This window comes from Coregonus lavaretus, assembly GCF_964263955.1.
Source record: "Coregonus lavaretus genome assembly, chromosome: 4".
Lineage (NCBI taxonomy): Eukaryota > Metazoa > Chordata > Actinopteri > Salmoniformes > Salmonidae > Coregonus > Coregonus lavaretus.
In genome coordinates this window covers 73907087-73922204 of record NC_139991.1, presented here as the reverse complement: position 1 = coordinate 73922204, position 15118 = coordinate 73907087, and the positions used below count along the sequence as shown (strand labels likewise).

General features: G+C 46.4%; 1 protein-coding gene across 1 annotated transcript in view; it reads left to right on the top strand.

Annotated features, from left to right (window-relative positions):
- ror2 (receptor tyrosine kinase-like orphan receptor 2) overlaps positions 1–14820 on the top strand; it is a gene marked incomplete at its 5' end in the record, with an annotated part of 55587 nt that extends 40767 nt beyond the window's left edge. Inside the window, 5 exons of the mRNA XM_084159354.1 lie at positions 4259–4380; positions 7000–7314; positions 7754–8011; positions 8791–8996; positions 11907–14820. Of these exons, the coding sequence (XP_084015480.1) occupies positions 4259–4380; positions 7000–7314; positions 7754–8011; positions 8791–8996; positions 11907–13376 (2371 nt within the window). The 3' untranslated portion in view covers positions 13377–14820. The remainder of the gene's footprint in view (positions 1–4258; positions 4381–6999; positions 7315–7753; positions 8012–8790; positions 8997–11906) is intronic.
- Between the last annotated feature and the right edge of the window lie 298 nt (positions 14821–15118).

Here is a 15118-nt window from a genome sequence, read left to right as displayed (position 1 = left end):
ACGTCTTCAAACGTGAGTTTTGGGGCAAAAATCCCCCGCAGTTGATCCAAGCTGGAGTTAAATTGTAACCATATGGGATATTGAAGCTGGAAGGACTGCGGGGCTTAAAGCATTGACAGCTCTCCTGGCAACGTGCCTCTCTGGAGGACATTGAAGCAAACGAGAAGTGAATGGTGGAAACATTCCTGTTCTAGAGGTGCCACACTCTGCACCATATCCATTCACACACCCCATTTGTTTGAATAGAGAGAAAGCACAAATCGCACAAATCACACAAACACACTGAAAAGAGGATCCATATATCCAAGCTGTTGTAATCTTAACCCATGAATTGGAGAAAATATGTCATAACACTATTACTCCTGACCTTTAAACTTTTACAGCATCATTGTGCTCTCAAAGCGGTCTGGTTCTAGTAACTCCTTTTGTGTTTACAGTACGGCTGAACAAAGTCTGGACAAAGTCCCCAGGGGCATGGCCGTTTTCAAAGTAGCCTTTGTTGGCCCGCCACATGCAATTATGTCCCCAGTTTATCTGCCACATCTACTCCTGCATTTCCCCTCTTCCGTTGAGGAATAACTACAAAGGTTCTCCTTTTTTTAGGAATCAAGCAAGTTTCCTTTCTCTGAGGCGTATTGACCGCTGGCTGCTTTTTTGCTTTATGTTTTGACGTTTTGGAAATTGGCTCTCAACCTCTCAAATCCACGACAACTTCACGTGTACCTGCAGCTTTTTTGTGAGCAATTGAAGCCAAGCACGGATGACGACAGTACAATATTATTGGTCATAGGGGAAAGATTCAGTCAGAGGTGTCGACGATAACCGTCGTGAAGGGGATTATAGATAATCTGAGGAAGACAACACGCTGAGGTACACAATACACACAAAGCACGAGCACTCTCTGATTTGTGTTCCCTGAGATAATCTAGATTGATTTACGACGGCAGGTCTTGTCTGCTACTGATTACAGGGCAAGCCCAAACACAGGCTTGACCCCAGATCTCCCTAGGCTAGATCTCGCCAGTCTCTCTAATCTATATCTGGGGGTCAGTAGCATGCTAGCTGTTCCTGTAGACTTCCAGTCATTGCGCTAATGCTAGTTAGCAATGGTGCCAGAAACTACCTTCAACTTTCTGCAAACTGCATGCAGAGAAATCTGACTCAGGGTGAGTAAAAAGAATGGCTTAAGTGCCAAAATCCCTTTAAATCGGAGTTGGATGAAGTTGCCCCTAGACAGTGATCTGAGATCAGTTTATGTCCTGTATGGATTGGGGTTATGATTTGTCTTTAGGATTAAACTGGTCCTAGATCTGTGCCTAGGGAAAGGTGTGCCTCTTAGCTGGGAAGTTTGCATGTTCCCCTACTATGAATCTGATATTCAAGATCTGTGTGTGGTTATTGTAAATTTTTAACAACTGGCCTTGGACCAGTGTTCTAGTTAATCTTGCTTAAGCTCAGGACTGGGGTTTGGGGGAACTGATCTTAATTCAGTTGTTAAGGGCAGCGAGCAGTAACCGCAGCCTTGAGCTAGCTCTCCAGACAGTTTGTGTTGGTACGGGTTAAGAGATCAGTATCAGGTTCTCCGGATTGCTTGCTTGGGTTTGGAAAAGAGGATGTCCTCACTTCTTATTTGACTACTGCACCAAGATCCTTTCGGGAAAGCAAACGCATTGTACTCAAAGGGAAGGTAGGCATACTGTGTATCAACAAGACCTTTACTAAAGGAAGGAAGGTAGGACTACTGTGTATCAACAAGACCTTTACTAAAGGAAGGTAGGACTACTGTGTATCCTACAAGAGTCTTACGAACAGTGAATTTTATCCCAAGATTCCCAACCCACAGTATTGTAGTTGAAATCCTTAACCTCGCCACTGGCCCACGTCTTTTGCTTGGATCCCACTTTTCTTTCATCTGGGAAAAGGGCAGATCACGGGACACTCTAGAATGCTGAAGTCTCTCTTGGCGAGTCGACGTACGTCATTGTGGCTTTGCTTCCCAGCTTTCTTTTTCCCCTTCCCACCTCATGCTGCTTCCAAATGGGCTGGCTCTGGATGAAGTTTCCCCTAGGTACAGATCTAGGATCAGCTTCCCCTCCCCCAATCCTGACCTTAACCATTAGTGGGAAAGATGCAAAACTGACCCAAGATCTAGAGGCAACATCACCCTATACCTATGGGCTGCCTGTCAGCTGAGAGGTCTGCGAGCGGCAGCTGAGTTGTAGGATTGGGAGCTTGGCGATATTCCATGCTCTTCCCGTGTCACTCCCCACTCTCTGTTGTGAGGAAGTATGATTCAAGCTCACCCAAAGCAGTGTTTTCTACAAGTACATAGAGTAGCCAGCCAAATAGAAAAGGTAGCCAGCCAGGCACACCCTTGGGTCAAAGGAGCTCTCTTTTGGTGGCCTCTGGTACATTCTAATGCCTTGATTCCATTTGACATTCACAGCGAATTTATTGAATACTTTATTGTGTTTACCTCCCGGATTGGAAAAAGTGTGTTGTGGTATTGTGTAGAAAGACATGACTTTACCATTTAAATTACTGAAAATGTATGAATTCAGTGTGTTAGTTATTTTGGATATTACCTAGATCTAGGCCTATATGATCTGGACTATTTTCTAAGTAAGAGAACATTCAACCTGTTCTTTGTTTTTTTTTAAACATTTAACCCGTCTTCTCTTGAGATTTAAGTATTATTTACAGTTTAACACTGATGTTTGTTCTTTAAATTATGTATTTGATTAAAACAGTAAAAATGAAGTAAATAGCCCACATTATCTAGAAAAAGGTTTTGTTTTTTCAGGTTTCAGTTTTTTTCCAATTGTTTTCAGGATTTCACTCTCAAAATCAAACGTTTTAAATATAAAAACAACACAATTGGATGTTGTAAGTCCACAACAATGCTTAAACCACATCAGGAGACCGACCACTTTTGAGGTCTGAGAAAAGTATTGAGAAATGTAGATCTTTGGGTGTGGCTATCCTTTAATTCAAGTGTGCACCTGGCAAAAGGCTGTTGTTTAGTGGTGTCTTTGTAGTCCACACGTGATGATAGAGTTTGCAAAACAAATACCCACTGGATTGATGAAAATAATCATGATATCATTCTGCCAGGTAAGAGTAGGTTACTTTGTAGTTAACATTTAATTGAGATAGGTTTTTTTGGGGGAAAGCCTTTCCATCTACCAGCAGACATTTATCATTAGCATTATCGCTAACTGCCACACAAAGTGGTAGACCGCACACACATAGACAGGGGCAACGCAAGTGGTCATGCATCGGTCACATTTATACAAAGTTTATATAAAGACAGTGAAGCAAATACTATTGGCCTGCTTATTTAAAGGCTGTTTTAGGCCCTTTTATTGCAATGCCTCTGGGATTGTGAACTCCAATTTAGATGTAGTACTAAGTCGGTTTTCAACACTCGCAAGTCACAATGCTACTTGTTGCTACATTTATGTAGCCTCTCTCTATCTTTCTCTGCAGACTACCAACTGCAAGGTGCTAATCGGTTAATTGCGTTGAGTTTCTATAAATCATATTCCTACCTTCAGTCTGTTTAATGAGTTTACACGCTCAGTTCAATGTGTTTTCATATACCGGCTATTCAAAAGAGACACTGCACAGAAAGACACACACACCAACCTCTCAGGGATACAGAAAATGATCCCACCCATTCTAGATAATGTGCAAACCTAAGGTAAGTCTCACATTTCGGTAACATACAGGTTTTGTCACTGAACCCACTGCTTGTTTGTGTTTTTGGATTAAGGTCTGTAGTTGACCCTGGCAGCTCCCTGACTGATCTAGAACCAGAATTAAGCCCAGTGCAAACACAAAATGGTTCTCAGAGAAAAGTGAAGTTTCAAAACAAGGCAAGATTACATTAGACATTTCCCCTTCGGTTTAGCTCACAGGCTACCTGTACATCAGCGTACACAGGAGAGGCTGTTATGTGATACGGTAGCATGTTAGTGTTAGCATGTAGCCTAGCCGAGAGATCTGGCTGAACATGCTCTCTGTGTCCTGTCACGGTTTCAACACACGGTGTGTGTGTGTGTGTGTGTGTGTGTGTGTGTGTGTGTCTGTTTGAGTATCTAAGTAAGTGTGTGTGTCTCTCTCTCTCTGCCCCGTCTATACAACGGCAGGGGAAACACTGAGTGAAAATGTATGCACTCACTAACTGTAAGTCGCTCTGGAAAAGAGCGTCCGCTAAATGACTAAAATGTTAAATGGTCTGTCTGTGTTCCTACAGGACGCATGAGAAGGGCTTCTGCCAGCCATACCGGGGCATCGCCTGTGCCCGCTTCATCGGCAACCGCAGCATCTACGTGGAGTCTCTGCAGATGCAGGGAGAGAGCGAGAACCGCATCACAGGTGAGACCACACCCCCCCCCCCCCCCTCGACCAGCGTTATGCTCTGGGGTGAAGTTCCCCCCTAGGTACAGATCTAGGATCAGCTTCCCCTCCCCAAATCCTAACCTTAACTATTGGTGGAGGAAACTTCAAAACTGACCCAAGAGCAGCGCCATCTAGGGGCAAATTCAGTACACTGTGTTTTGTCTCCATTACTACCAGAGATACAATGTTGTGTTGTCTTATTTTGATTTAAAGCATAGTGCATTGATCAACAATACCCTGACGACGTCCATAGTGTTGCTCAGATCCATTCCAAGGCTGGTCAATTATTAGACAATAATACATGCATTTATTGGCCATAATGTAGATGTTCCACATCCAGTTCAACACCTAGAATTGGAAAACTGGACACTGGAATTGGAATAAAAATGCAATGATCCCATGTCATGAAGAAAATATTTTGTCTGCTTTATGTCTGCTTTGTTGGTTTAGTAGTGATGCGCCTTGCATTTATCTCTCAGTCATCATTCGCCAAATTGCTGCCCACTTATATTATACTGTTCTGACCCACTGTACAGCGCTTCTTTTATTTTCACTGTGACTCATATGTCCTGGGTAGGGTTGCAAAATTCTGGGAACCTTCAATAAATTCCCTGTTTTTTCCTGAATTCCGGTTGAGGGTTCCCGGTATCAGAAGGGAATAATAAGGAAATCTGGTTTCCTCCAACCAGGATTTCGGTAATACCGGGGAATTTGTTGAAAGTTCCCGGAATTTTGCAACCCTAGACCTGGGGTTGCCCATGAGAAGTTATGTCCCGGGGCTGCCCGTGGGGAGGCATGTCCCGGGGCTGCCCGTGGGGAGGCATGTCCCGGGGCGGCCCGTGGGGAGGCATGTCCCGGGGCTGCCCGTGGGGAGGCGTGTCCTGGGGCTGCCCGTAGGGAGGCGTGTCCTGGGGCTGCCCGTGGGGAGGCATGTCCCGGGGCTGCCCGTGGGGAGGCGTGTCCCGGGGCTGCCCGTAGGGAGGCGTGTCCCGGGGCTGCCCGTGGGGAGGCGTGTCCCGGGGCTGCCCGTAGGGAGGCGTGTCCCGGGGCTGCCCGTGGGGAGGCGTGTCCCGGGGCTGCCCGTAGGGAGGCGTGTCCCGGGGCTGCCCGTGGGGAGGCGTGTCCCGGGGCTGCCCGTAGGGAGGCGTGTCCCGGGGCTGCCCGTGGGGAGGCATGTCCCGGGGCTGCCCGTGGGGAGGCATGTCCCGGGGCTGCCCGTGGGGAGGCATGTCCCGGGGCTGCCCGTGGGGAGGCATGTCCCGGGGCGGCCCGTGGGCAGGCATGTCCCGGGGCTGCCCGTGGGGAGGCGTGTCCCGGGGCTGCCCGTGGGGAGGTATGCCAAAATACAGTCACAAGCTCTGCTGGAGTAAAACACTGTCTGTTTCTCTCGCTTATTCACACACACACACAAAAATGCATGCACATAAACATGCCTTCGCACAGGCATGATGTGTGTTTTGAACGTTTCCATGTTTTCCAAGTGGTCGTTTTGTAGGATACATAAGGAAAGGATTATTTTTGTATAGATCTGGAGGCTATTAAAGTATGTATGGCAACCAAATCTGATTGGTGAAAATTGCCCTGGCAGATCGCGGTACATCAGATCTGTAAAATTGGGGGTTCTGGAGGTTTTAAACCTTTGGAATGCACGGGTCTCTACACAAAACAGATGCCAAGTACAGTTACCTAACTTGAGTTTAAGATACCATAAGGACACAGAAAATACGACTAAGAAGTATAATCTTATCGCTAAGCCCCTCAAATGAAATAAATTCGAAGCAATAACTCTGTCGGAGAAGATATTGCCCCATGATTCCTTCATCCTAAACTCAGGCTGCATCCCAAATGGCACCCTATTCCCTATATAGTGCACTACTTTTGACCATAGGGCTCTGGTCAAAAGTAGTGCACTACATGAGGAACAGGGTGCCATTTCGGACGTACCCCCATTCTGTTTGGCATGCGTTCTCTCGGGAAATTAGGGTATTTTATTTCATTACTTTCACTCCTCTATGTAATAATATCTATAGTGAGGACATGGTGTCCCTACCTCAAGTAGAGACTAACCCCCCAGAACAGAAAAGGCTTATGGGAAGAATTTCCCATTCACTTTGCTTACTTTGCATTGATTGCATACAAAAGTTGATATAAAGACAGTAGTGCTGCAGAATGGACCCCAGGATGAGTAACTGCTGCTTCAGCAACAGCTAATGGAGATCCTAATACAATGCTAAATACTAGAATCAGAATATACTCTTAGAATGGCATCATCTCTACATTTGACCAAACTCATCACCATCATATATTCTTGTGAATTCAAGGTGTTGTTTGACCAGGGCCCATAATTATTCAAAATGTCTCAGAGTAAGAGTGCTTATCTAGGATCAATTTTGCCTTTTAGGTCGCAATGAATAAGATTTACATGGACAGGGAGACCTGATCCTGGATCAGCACTCCTAGTCTGAGACGCTTAATGAACAGGAGCCCCGGAACACTCGGGGGTCCATTAGAGGTCTGAACCTTTTAATGAGGTCACTAGGTGTTGCACTAAAGTCGCTACAATATAATGACTCTCGACCCCCCCCCCCCCCGCAGCCGCCTTCACCATGATCGGCACGTCCACGCAACTCTCGGACCAGTGCTCCAAGTTCGCCATCCCCTCCTTCTGCCACTACGTGTTCCCGCTGTGCGATGAGGGGTCGCGCGGCCCGCGGCGCCGCCAGCTGTGCCGGGACGAGTGCGAGGCGCTGGAGAACGAGCTGTGCCACACGGAGTACACCATCGCCCGCTCCAACCCGCTCATCCTCATGCAGCTGGAGCTGCCCAGCTGCCACCTACTGCCCCACCCGGGCTCGCCCGACGCTGCCAGCTGCATGAGGATCGGGGTGCCCCTGGACAAGCTGGGCACATGTAAGTGGACAATAGACATAGACGCACAGACATGAACACACAAGACAGGGACACACAAGACAGGGACACACAAGACATGGACATGTAGGTGGACACCTGAACACAAACATGCAGGCAGAAGTGGACAGACGGACAGACGGACAGACAGACGGACAGAGGCTGTAGCCTATATTTTGTATTATGCATATTTTTGGATGACATTTCATTACATCATAAGGTCAAGGAACTATGGTTGTTTGTGTTGTGTATCTAGGGGGCCCTCTTGTGGCATTTCTGGAGATTGGTATTTTGGTACATTTATGCAGGGGGAACTACATTTGAAGAAACGTTCAACTTTCTTCTTGTTATCTTCCTTATTTCATTTCCTGGCAGTTATAATTCAAACATTGTAAAAACATAGTTGAAGTCACCCAAAACTAACTTTCAATCTTCGTGAAAGATTCGCCAACAGATCACAGCTGCTACAACGGCAGCGGAGCCAACTACAAGGGCACGGTGAGCGTCTCTGAGTCGGGCTACCCCTGCCAGCCATGGAGTGCCCAGTACCCACACAGCCACCACCTGTCACCCGTGGAGTACCCTGAGCTGCGAGGAGGCCACAACTTCTGCCGTAACCCCGGGGGCCAGATGGAGGGTCCATGGTGTTTCACCCTGGACCAGCAGGTCAGAGTGGACCTGTGCGACGTCCGCCCCTGCAGTGAGTACTGAAGCCCAGAGTTATTTTATGGCTGGCCGCTGATTTGCATGGAAATTACATCCTGGGCTACAGCACTACAAAGACTAATTTACTAAACTTAGTAAGAGCTGAGCATGTCTTTTTAGCATTTTGTCACCGATTTGGCACATTTCCCCCCCCCCTTCACATAAAAGGTGTGAGATCTGAGAGTCACAGTCTGGTGGAAAATGTGTAACAAAAGGGAATGTGTTTGTTTGTGTTGCCAGTGGTACCATATGTGCATAATGATACCGTTTAATTTTACTACATGCCATTCCATTCCTCTTACAAGAGTACACTTGGACTTTTTCTACATTGGATTATATGTACACACATTATAGGCCAGTTTCCCGGACCCAGATAAAGCCTTTAATGGACTAAAATGTAGACTCAATGGAGAAAATGTTATTCAGTCCAGGAATAGGCTCAATCTGAATCGGGAAAACCAGCATTAAATCAATAAAAACACTAAAGTAGATAACTCATCAAGGCCCAGTTAAAGGTAGAGTCAGCGATACACGAAGTAAACCGCAATATCGGGTCAATTACCAAACAACTAAGTGCGAGGGTAAACTTCTCAGCTGTTTTGGTCCCATAGCTACCACATAGCAGTGTGAAATGCACCTGTGCACGTGTGTGAGAGCAAAGTCTTGCAACGTGCTCATCTAAATATGTGCGGTGCTGCTCGCGGCGACGTTATACTGCTGAGTCTCAGTTTAAGGCTGACTAACAACATACCCTGTTTGACCTTTGACCTCCAGCACCGCCAGAGAACCTGAAGAAGGAGATCCTGTACATCCTGATCCCCAGCATCGCCATCCCGCTGGTCATCGCCTGCCTTTTCTTCCTTGTCTGCATGTGCCGCAACAAGCAGAAGGAGCCCACTGACACGCCCCCTCGCCGTCAGCTTACTGCCTCGCCCAGCCAGGACATGGAGCTGCCACTGCTCAATCAGCACAAGCACCAGGTGGGCTAGCTACCGTCATATGGGCTAAATACTGTAATGTATGCTAGCTAGTGTCATATGGGCTAGCTAGTGTCATATGGGCTAGCTAGTGTCATATGGGCTAAATACTGTAATGTATGCTAACTAGTGTCATATGGGCTAGCTAGTGTCATATGGGCTAAATACTGTAATGTATGCTAACTAGTGTCATATGGGCTAGCTAGTGTCATATGGGCTAGCTACCGTCATGTGGGTTAAATATTGTAATGTATGCTAGCTAGTGTCATATGGGCTAGCTAGTGTCATATGGGCTAGCTACCGTCATATGGGCTAAATACTGTAATGTATGCTAGCTAGTGTCATATGGGCTAGCTAGTGTCATATGGGCTAGCTAGTGTCATATGGGTTAAATACTGTAATGTATGCTAGCTAGTGTCATATGGGCTAGCTAGTGTCATATGGGCTAGCTAGTGTCATATGGGTTAAATACTGTAATGTATGCTAGCTAGTGTCATATGGGCTAGCTAGTGTCATATGGGCTAGCTACCGTCATATGGGTTAAATACTGAAATGTATGCTAGCTAGTGTCATATGGGCTAGCTAGTGTCATATGGGCTAGCTAGTGTCATATGGGCTAGCTAGTGTCATATGGGCTAGCTTGTGTCATATGGGCTAGCTTGTGTCATATGGGTTAACTACTGTAATATGGGCTAACTACAGTCATATGGGTTAACTACTGTAATATGGGCTAACTACAGTCATATGGGGTAACTAGTGTCATATGGGCTAACTGCTGTCATATGGGCTAACTGCTGTCATATGGGCTAACTGCTGTCATATGGGCTAACTGCTGTCATATGGGGGTAACTAGTGTAATATGGAGGTAACTGCTGTCATATGGGGTAACTAGTGTCATATGGGGGTTAACTAGTGTCATATGGGGGTTAACTAGGGGGTTAACTAGTGTCATATGGGGGTTAACTAGTGTAATATGGGGTTAACTAGGGGGTTAACTAGTGTCATATGGGGTTAACTAGTGTCATATGGGGGTTAACTAGTGTCATATGGGGTTAACTAGTGTCATATGGGGTTAACTAGTGTCATATGGGGGTTAACTAGGGGGTTAACTAGTGTCATATGGGGTTAACTAGGGGGTTAACTAGTGTCATATGGGGGTTAACTAGTGTCATATGGGCTAGCTGCTGTCATACAATGCCTTGCAAATGTATTCATCTCCCTTGGCGTTTTGTCCTATTTTGTTGCATTACAACCTGTCATTTAAATTGATTTTTATTTGGATTTCATGTAATGGACATACACAAAATAGTCCAAATTGGTGAAGTGAAATGAAAAAAATAACTTGTTTCAAAAATTTAAAAAAATAAAATTACGGAAAAGTGGTGCGTGCATATGTATTCACCCCCTTTGCTATGAAGCCCCTAAATAAGATCTGGTGCAACCAATTACCTTCAGAAGTCACATAATTAGTTAAGTAAAGTCCACCTGTGTGCAATCTAAGTGTCACATGATCTGTCACATGATCTCAGTATATATACACCTGTTCTGAAAGGCCCCAGAGTCTGCAACACCACTAAGCAAGGGGCATCACCAAGCAAGCGGCACCATGAAGACCAAGGAGCTCTCCAAACAGGTCAGGGACAAAGTTGTGGAGAAGTACAGATCAGGGTTGGGTTATAAAAATATATATCCGAAACTTTAAACATCCCACAGAGCACCATTACACCACAACAAAGCTGCCAAGAGAGGGCCGCCCACCAAAACTCACAGACCAGGCAAGGAGGGCATTAATCAGAGAGGCAACAAAGAGACCAAAGATAACCCTGAAGGAGCTGCAAAGATCCACAGCGGAGATTGGAGTATCTGTCCATAGGACCACTTTAAGCTGTACACTCCACAGAGCTGGGCTTTATGGAAGAGTGGCCAGAAAAAAAAGCCATTGCTTAAAGAAAAAAATAAGCAAATACGTTTGGTGTTCGCCAAAAGGCATGTGGGAGACTCCCCAAACATATGGAAGAAGGTACTCTGGTCAGATGAGACAGAAATTTAGCTTTTTGGCCATCAAGGAAAATGCTATGTCTGGCGCAAACCCAACAACTCTCATCACCCCGAGAACACCATCCCTACAGTGAAGCATGGTGGTGGCAGCATCACGCTGTGGGTATGTTTTTCATCGGCAGGGACTGGGAAACTGGTCAGAATTGAAGGAATGATGGATGATGCTAAATACAGGGATATTCTTGAGGGAAACCTGTTTCAGTCTTCCAGAGATTTGAGACTGACACAGAGGTTCACTATCCAGCAGGACAATGACCCTAAGCATACTGCTAAAGCAACACTTGAGTGGTTTAAGGGGAAACATTTAAATGTCTTGGAATGGCCTAGTCAAAGCCCAGACCTCAATCCAATTGATAATCTGTGGTATGACTTAAAGATTGCTGTACACCAGCGGAACCCATCCAACTTGAAGGAGCTGGAGCAGTTTTGCCTTGAAGAATGGGCAAAAATCCCAGTGGCTAGATGTGCCAAGCTTATAGAGACATACTCCAAGAGACTTGCAGCTGTAATTGCTGCAAAAAGTGGCTCTACAAAGTATTGACTTTGGGGAGGTGAATAGTTATGCACGCTCAAGTTTTCAGTTTTTTAATCTTATTTCTTGTTTGTTTCACAAGGAAAAATATTTAGCATCTTCAAAGTGGTAGGCATGTGTAAATCAAATGATACAAACCCCCAAAAAATCTATTTCAATTCCAGGTTGTAAGGCAACAAAATAGGACAAATGCCAAGGGGGGTGAATACTTTCGCAAGCCACTGTATTGGCTAGCTACTGTCATATGTGGTAATGAAACATCAGCATGAATCATTGTCTGTTTTATTAACTCTGATTCTCTCTGTTTTCTCCTTGTGACCCAGGCGAAGCTGCGGGAGATCAACCTCTCGGCGGTGCGCTTCATGGAGGAGCTGGGTGAGGACCGCTTCGGCAAGGTCTACAAGGGCCACCTGTACGGCACGGCACCCGGCGAGCAGACCCAGGTGGTGGCCATCAAGACGGTCAAGGACAAGGATGAGGGCACCCTCCGCGAGGAGTTCCGCCACGAGGCCATGCTGCGCTCGCGCCTCCAGCACCCCAACATCGTGTGCCTGCTGGGCGTGGTGACCAAGGAGCAGCCCATCAGCATGATCTTCAGCTACTCTGGCCTGGGCGACCTGCACGAGTTTCTGGTCATGCGCTCGCCGCACTCGGACGTGGGCAGCTCAGACGACGACAAGACGGTGAAGTCCACGCTGGAGCAGGCCGACTTCCTGCACGTGGTGACACAGGTGGCCGCCGGCATGGAGTATCTTTCCAGCCACCACGTGGTACACAAGGACCTGGCCGCCCGCAACATCTTAGTCTGCGACAAGCTCAACGTCAAGATCCTGGACCTGGGCCTCTTCCGGGAGGTCTACTCAGCCGACTATTACAAGCTGATGGGCGCCAGCCCCTTCCCCATCCGCTGGATGTCCCCGGAGGCCATCATGTACGGCAAGTTTTCTACCGACTCTGACATCTGGTCCTACGGTGTGGTGCTGTGGGAGATCTTCAGCTACGGTCTGCAGCCCTACTGCGGCTACTCCAACCAGGATGTCATCGAGATGGTGCGCAACCGTCAGGTGCTGGCCTGTCCCGACGACTGCCCCGCCTGGATCTACACGCTCATGCTAGAGTGCTGGAGCGAGTTCCCGGCACGCCGCCCACGCTTTAAGGACGTCCACACGCGCCTGCGCACCTGGGAGAGCCTGTCCAACTACAACAGTTCGGCTCAGACCTCCGGCACCAGCAACACCACCCAGACCAGCTCCCTGAGCACCAGCCCCATCAGCAACATCAGCATGAGTGCAACCAACGCCGCGCGCTACGCCAGCCCCAAGAAGAACTCGCCCTTCCCCCAGCCACAGTTCATGCCCATGAAGGGCCAGATGCACCGGCCCATGCTGCAGCAGCACCCGCAGCAGCTCTACATCCCGGTCAACGGCTACCAGCCCATGCCGGCGTACCCATACCTGCAGAACTTCTACCCCATGCAGATGTCAATGCACCAGATGGCGCACCAGCAGATGGCGCACCACCCGCCGCAGATGGTGGCCAAGGCGGGATCGCACCACAGTGGCAGCGGCTCCACCTCCACGGGCTACGTCACCACGGCGCCCTCCAACACCTCAGGTACGGAGCGGGCAGCCTTGCTCAGCGATAGCCCCAAGGCAAACATGGAGGACATGGCGGACGGTGCGTCACAGAACGGGCTGGGGCATGGGGAGGACACGACAGTCCCCGAAACGGAATTACTGGGTGACAATGACCTGCCACAGACTGACGACATGGAGATTCACTCTGAGGCATAGGGGGACCGAAAGTCTGGAGGACTGGGGAACAAACTAGAGCTGAAACGCTCTGTGAACTTAGTTTGTTTGAGTTCAATTGAGCGTCATGAATAAGTGAAGGGAACGCATTGGAAAAACAGTGACTGAATGTTATTTATGGGTTGTTTAGCTGTCACGGGTGCATCCGAATGCTATCAGTGTCTCAGGTTCTTCCCTGCAGGACCCCTTTAGCGAAGTGTCATGAAACTAACCCTGAACCCTGAAAGCCGCTCGACAGAAAACGTCAATGAAGAGAACCGTTTTCACCATTTGGGCTGTGGGTGCGACCGGCATGGACAGTGTTTTCACTTAGTTGCAAAGCCATTCAGAAGAATGTACATTCTTACTGTTTCTGTGCAACATGAAGTCTTTTCTTTTCGACAAGGATTCCTGAAGTTTCCTTGTGTTAATGTTTCAAACTTTTAAATTGTATAGTAGTAGGCCTACTCCAGACACGATTTTATACTGTGGTTTTACGTGAGATAGGAGTGTGTCAATTTGGCAGAATGTATGATGAATGGACAGAAAATTAATTGGAGCTTACAGGGCAATTCCACCACTTTTCAACCTCATTTTCATTGTCTTCATATGTAAAAATGGCACATTTTTACGTTTTGTAGAAATAAATAGGAGGTTAAAAAGTTCTACCTGATGACATCATCAAAAGTTAAAAAAAATAATAATTTAAAAAAAGTGATTTTTTTAGAAACTCATTGCCGATTTTGAAAATCACTGTCTTACTTTTAATTAAAAAATCTGACTTTTAATCCTACAATGTGATGTCACAGAGAAGCATTTTTTAGGACCTTATCTCTTTAACCGCAGATCATAGAGAAGCACTGTTTTCACATACAGTATGTAGACACCGGTATGGTGCTGGAGATAATGAATATGAGGTTGAAACGTAGCGTATGAGGTTGGAATTGCCTTTTTACACCTTCCTTAGAAACAGTATTTGGATAAAACTTTATCAAATCGTTTGTATACTCAGTAGATTGAAATTGCTCACTGTCACTGAACATGGATGTGTCACTACTCAACATACATCTTCATGTGATAAGACAAGAAAGAACTGTACATGATAAGTATATTAGCGTGGGAATTGTTGATGTTTAGCCTTATTCCGTATGACTGCCTTATGCTCATATTCTCCTTTGTATGGACTTGTATGTTAGACATTGCTCAACTTCAACTTTGATACCCTGTTTTACAGATTTGTAATTTATGTAATTATAATTTTTTTAACACAATTTTTGTTTTATCATGCCTTGTTGGCAAAGAGTGTTTAGTCTGAGGTTAATACTTAAATGTCATTGCAACCAGATATTTGCTTTTTTTCCCCAAAGGTGTAATAACAAATGTAAACCATATATTGTATACATCCAGCCACATGGAGTGCCCAATAAAGTGATACATTATAAAGACATCAGCCTTGTTCCTCTCTTTATTAAAGCCCACCGCAGTACAATAAGTACCCCTACATGGGGCGGCAGGTAGCTTAGTGGGTAAGAGTGTTGTGCCAGTAACCGAAAGGTCGCTGGTTCTAATCCCCTAGCCGACTAGGTGAAAAATCTGTCGATGTGCCCTTGAGCAAGGCACTTAACCCTAATTGCTCCTGTAAGTCGCTCTGGATAAGAGCGTCTGCTAAAATGACTAAAAAAATGTAAAAAATGTTTAGTTACATAGTAATCTTAGTTAACCAGAACTAAAATATTGTGTCATTT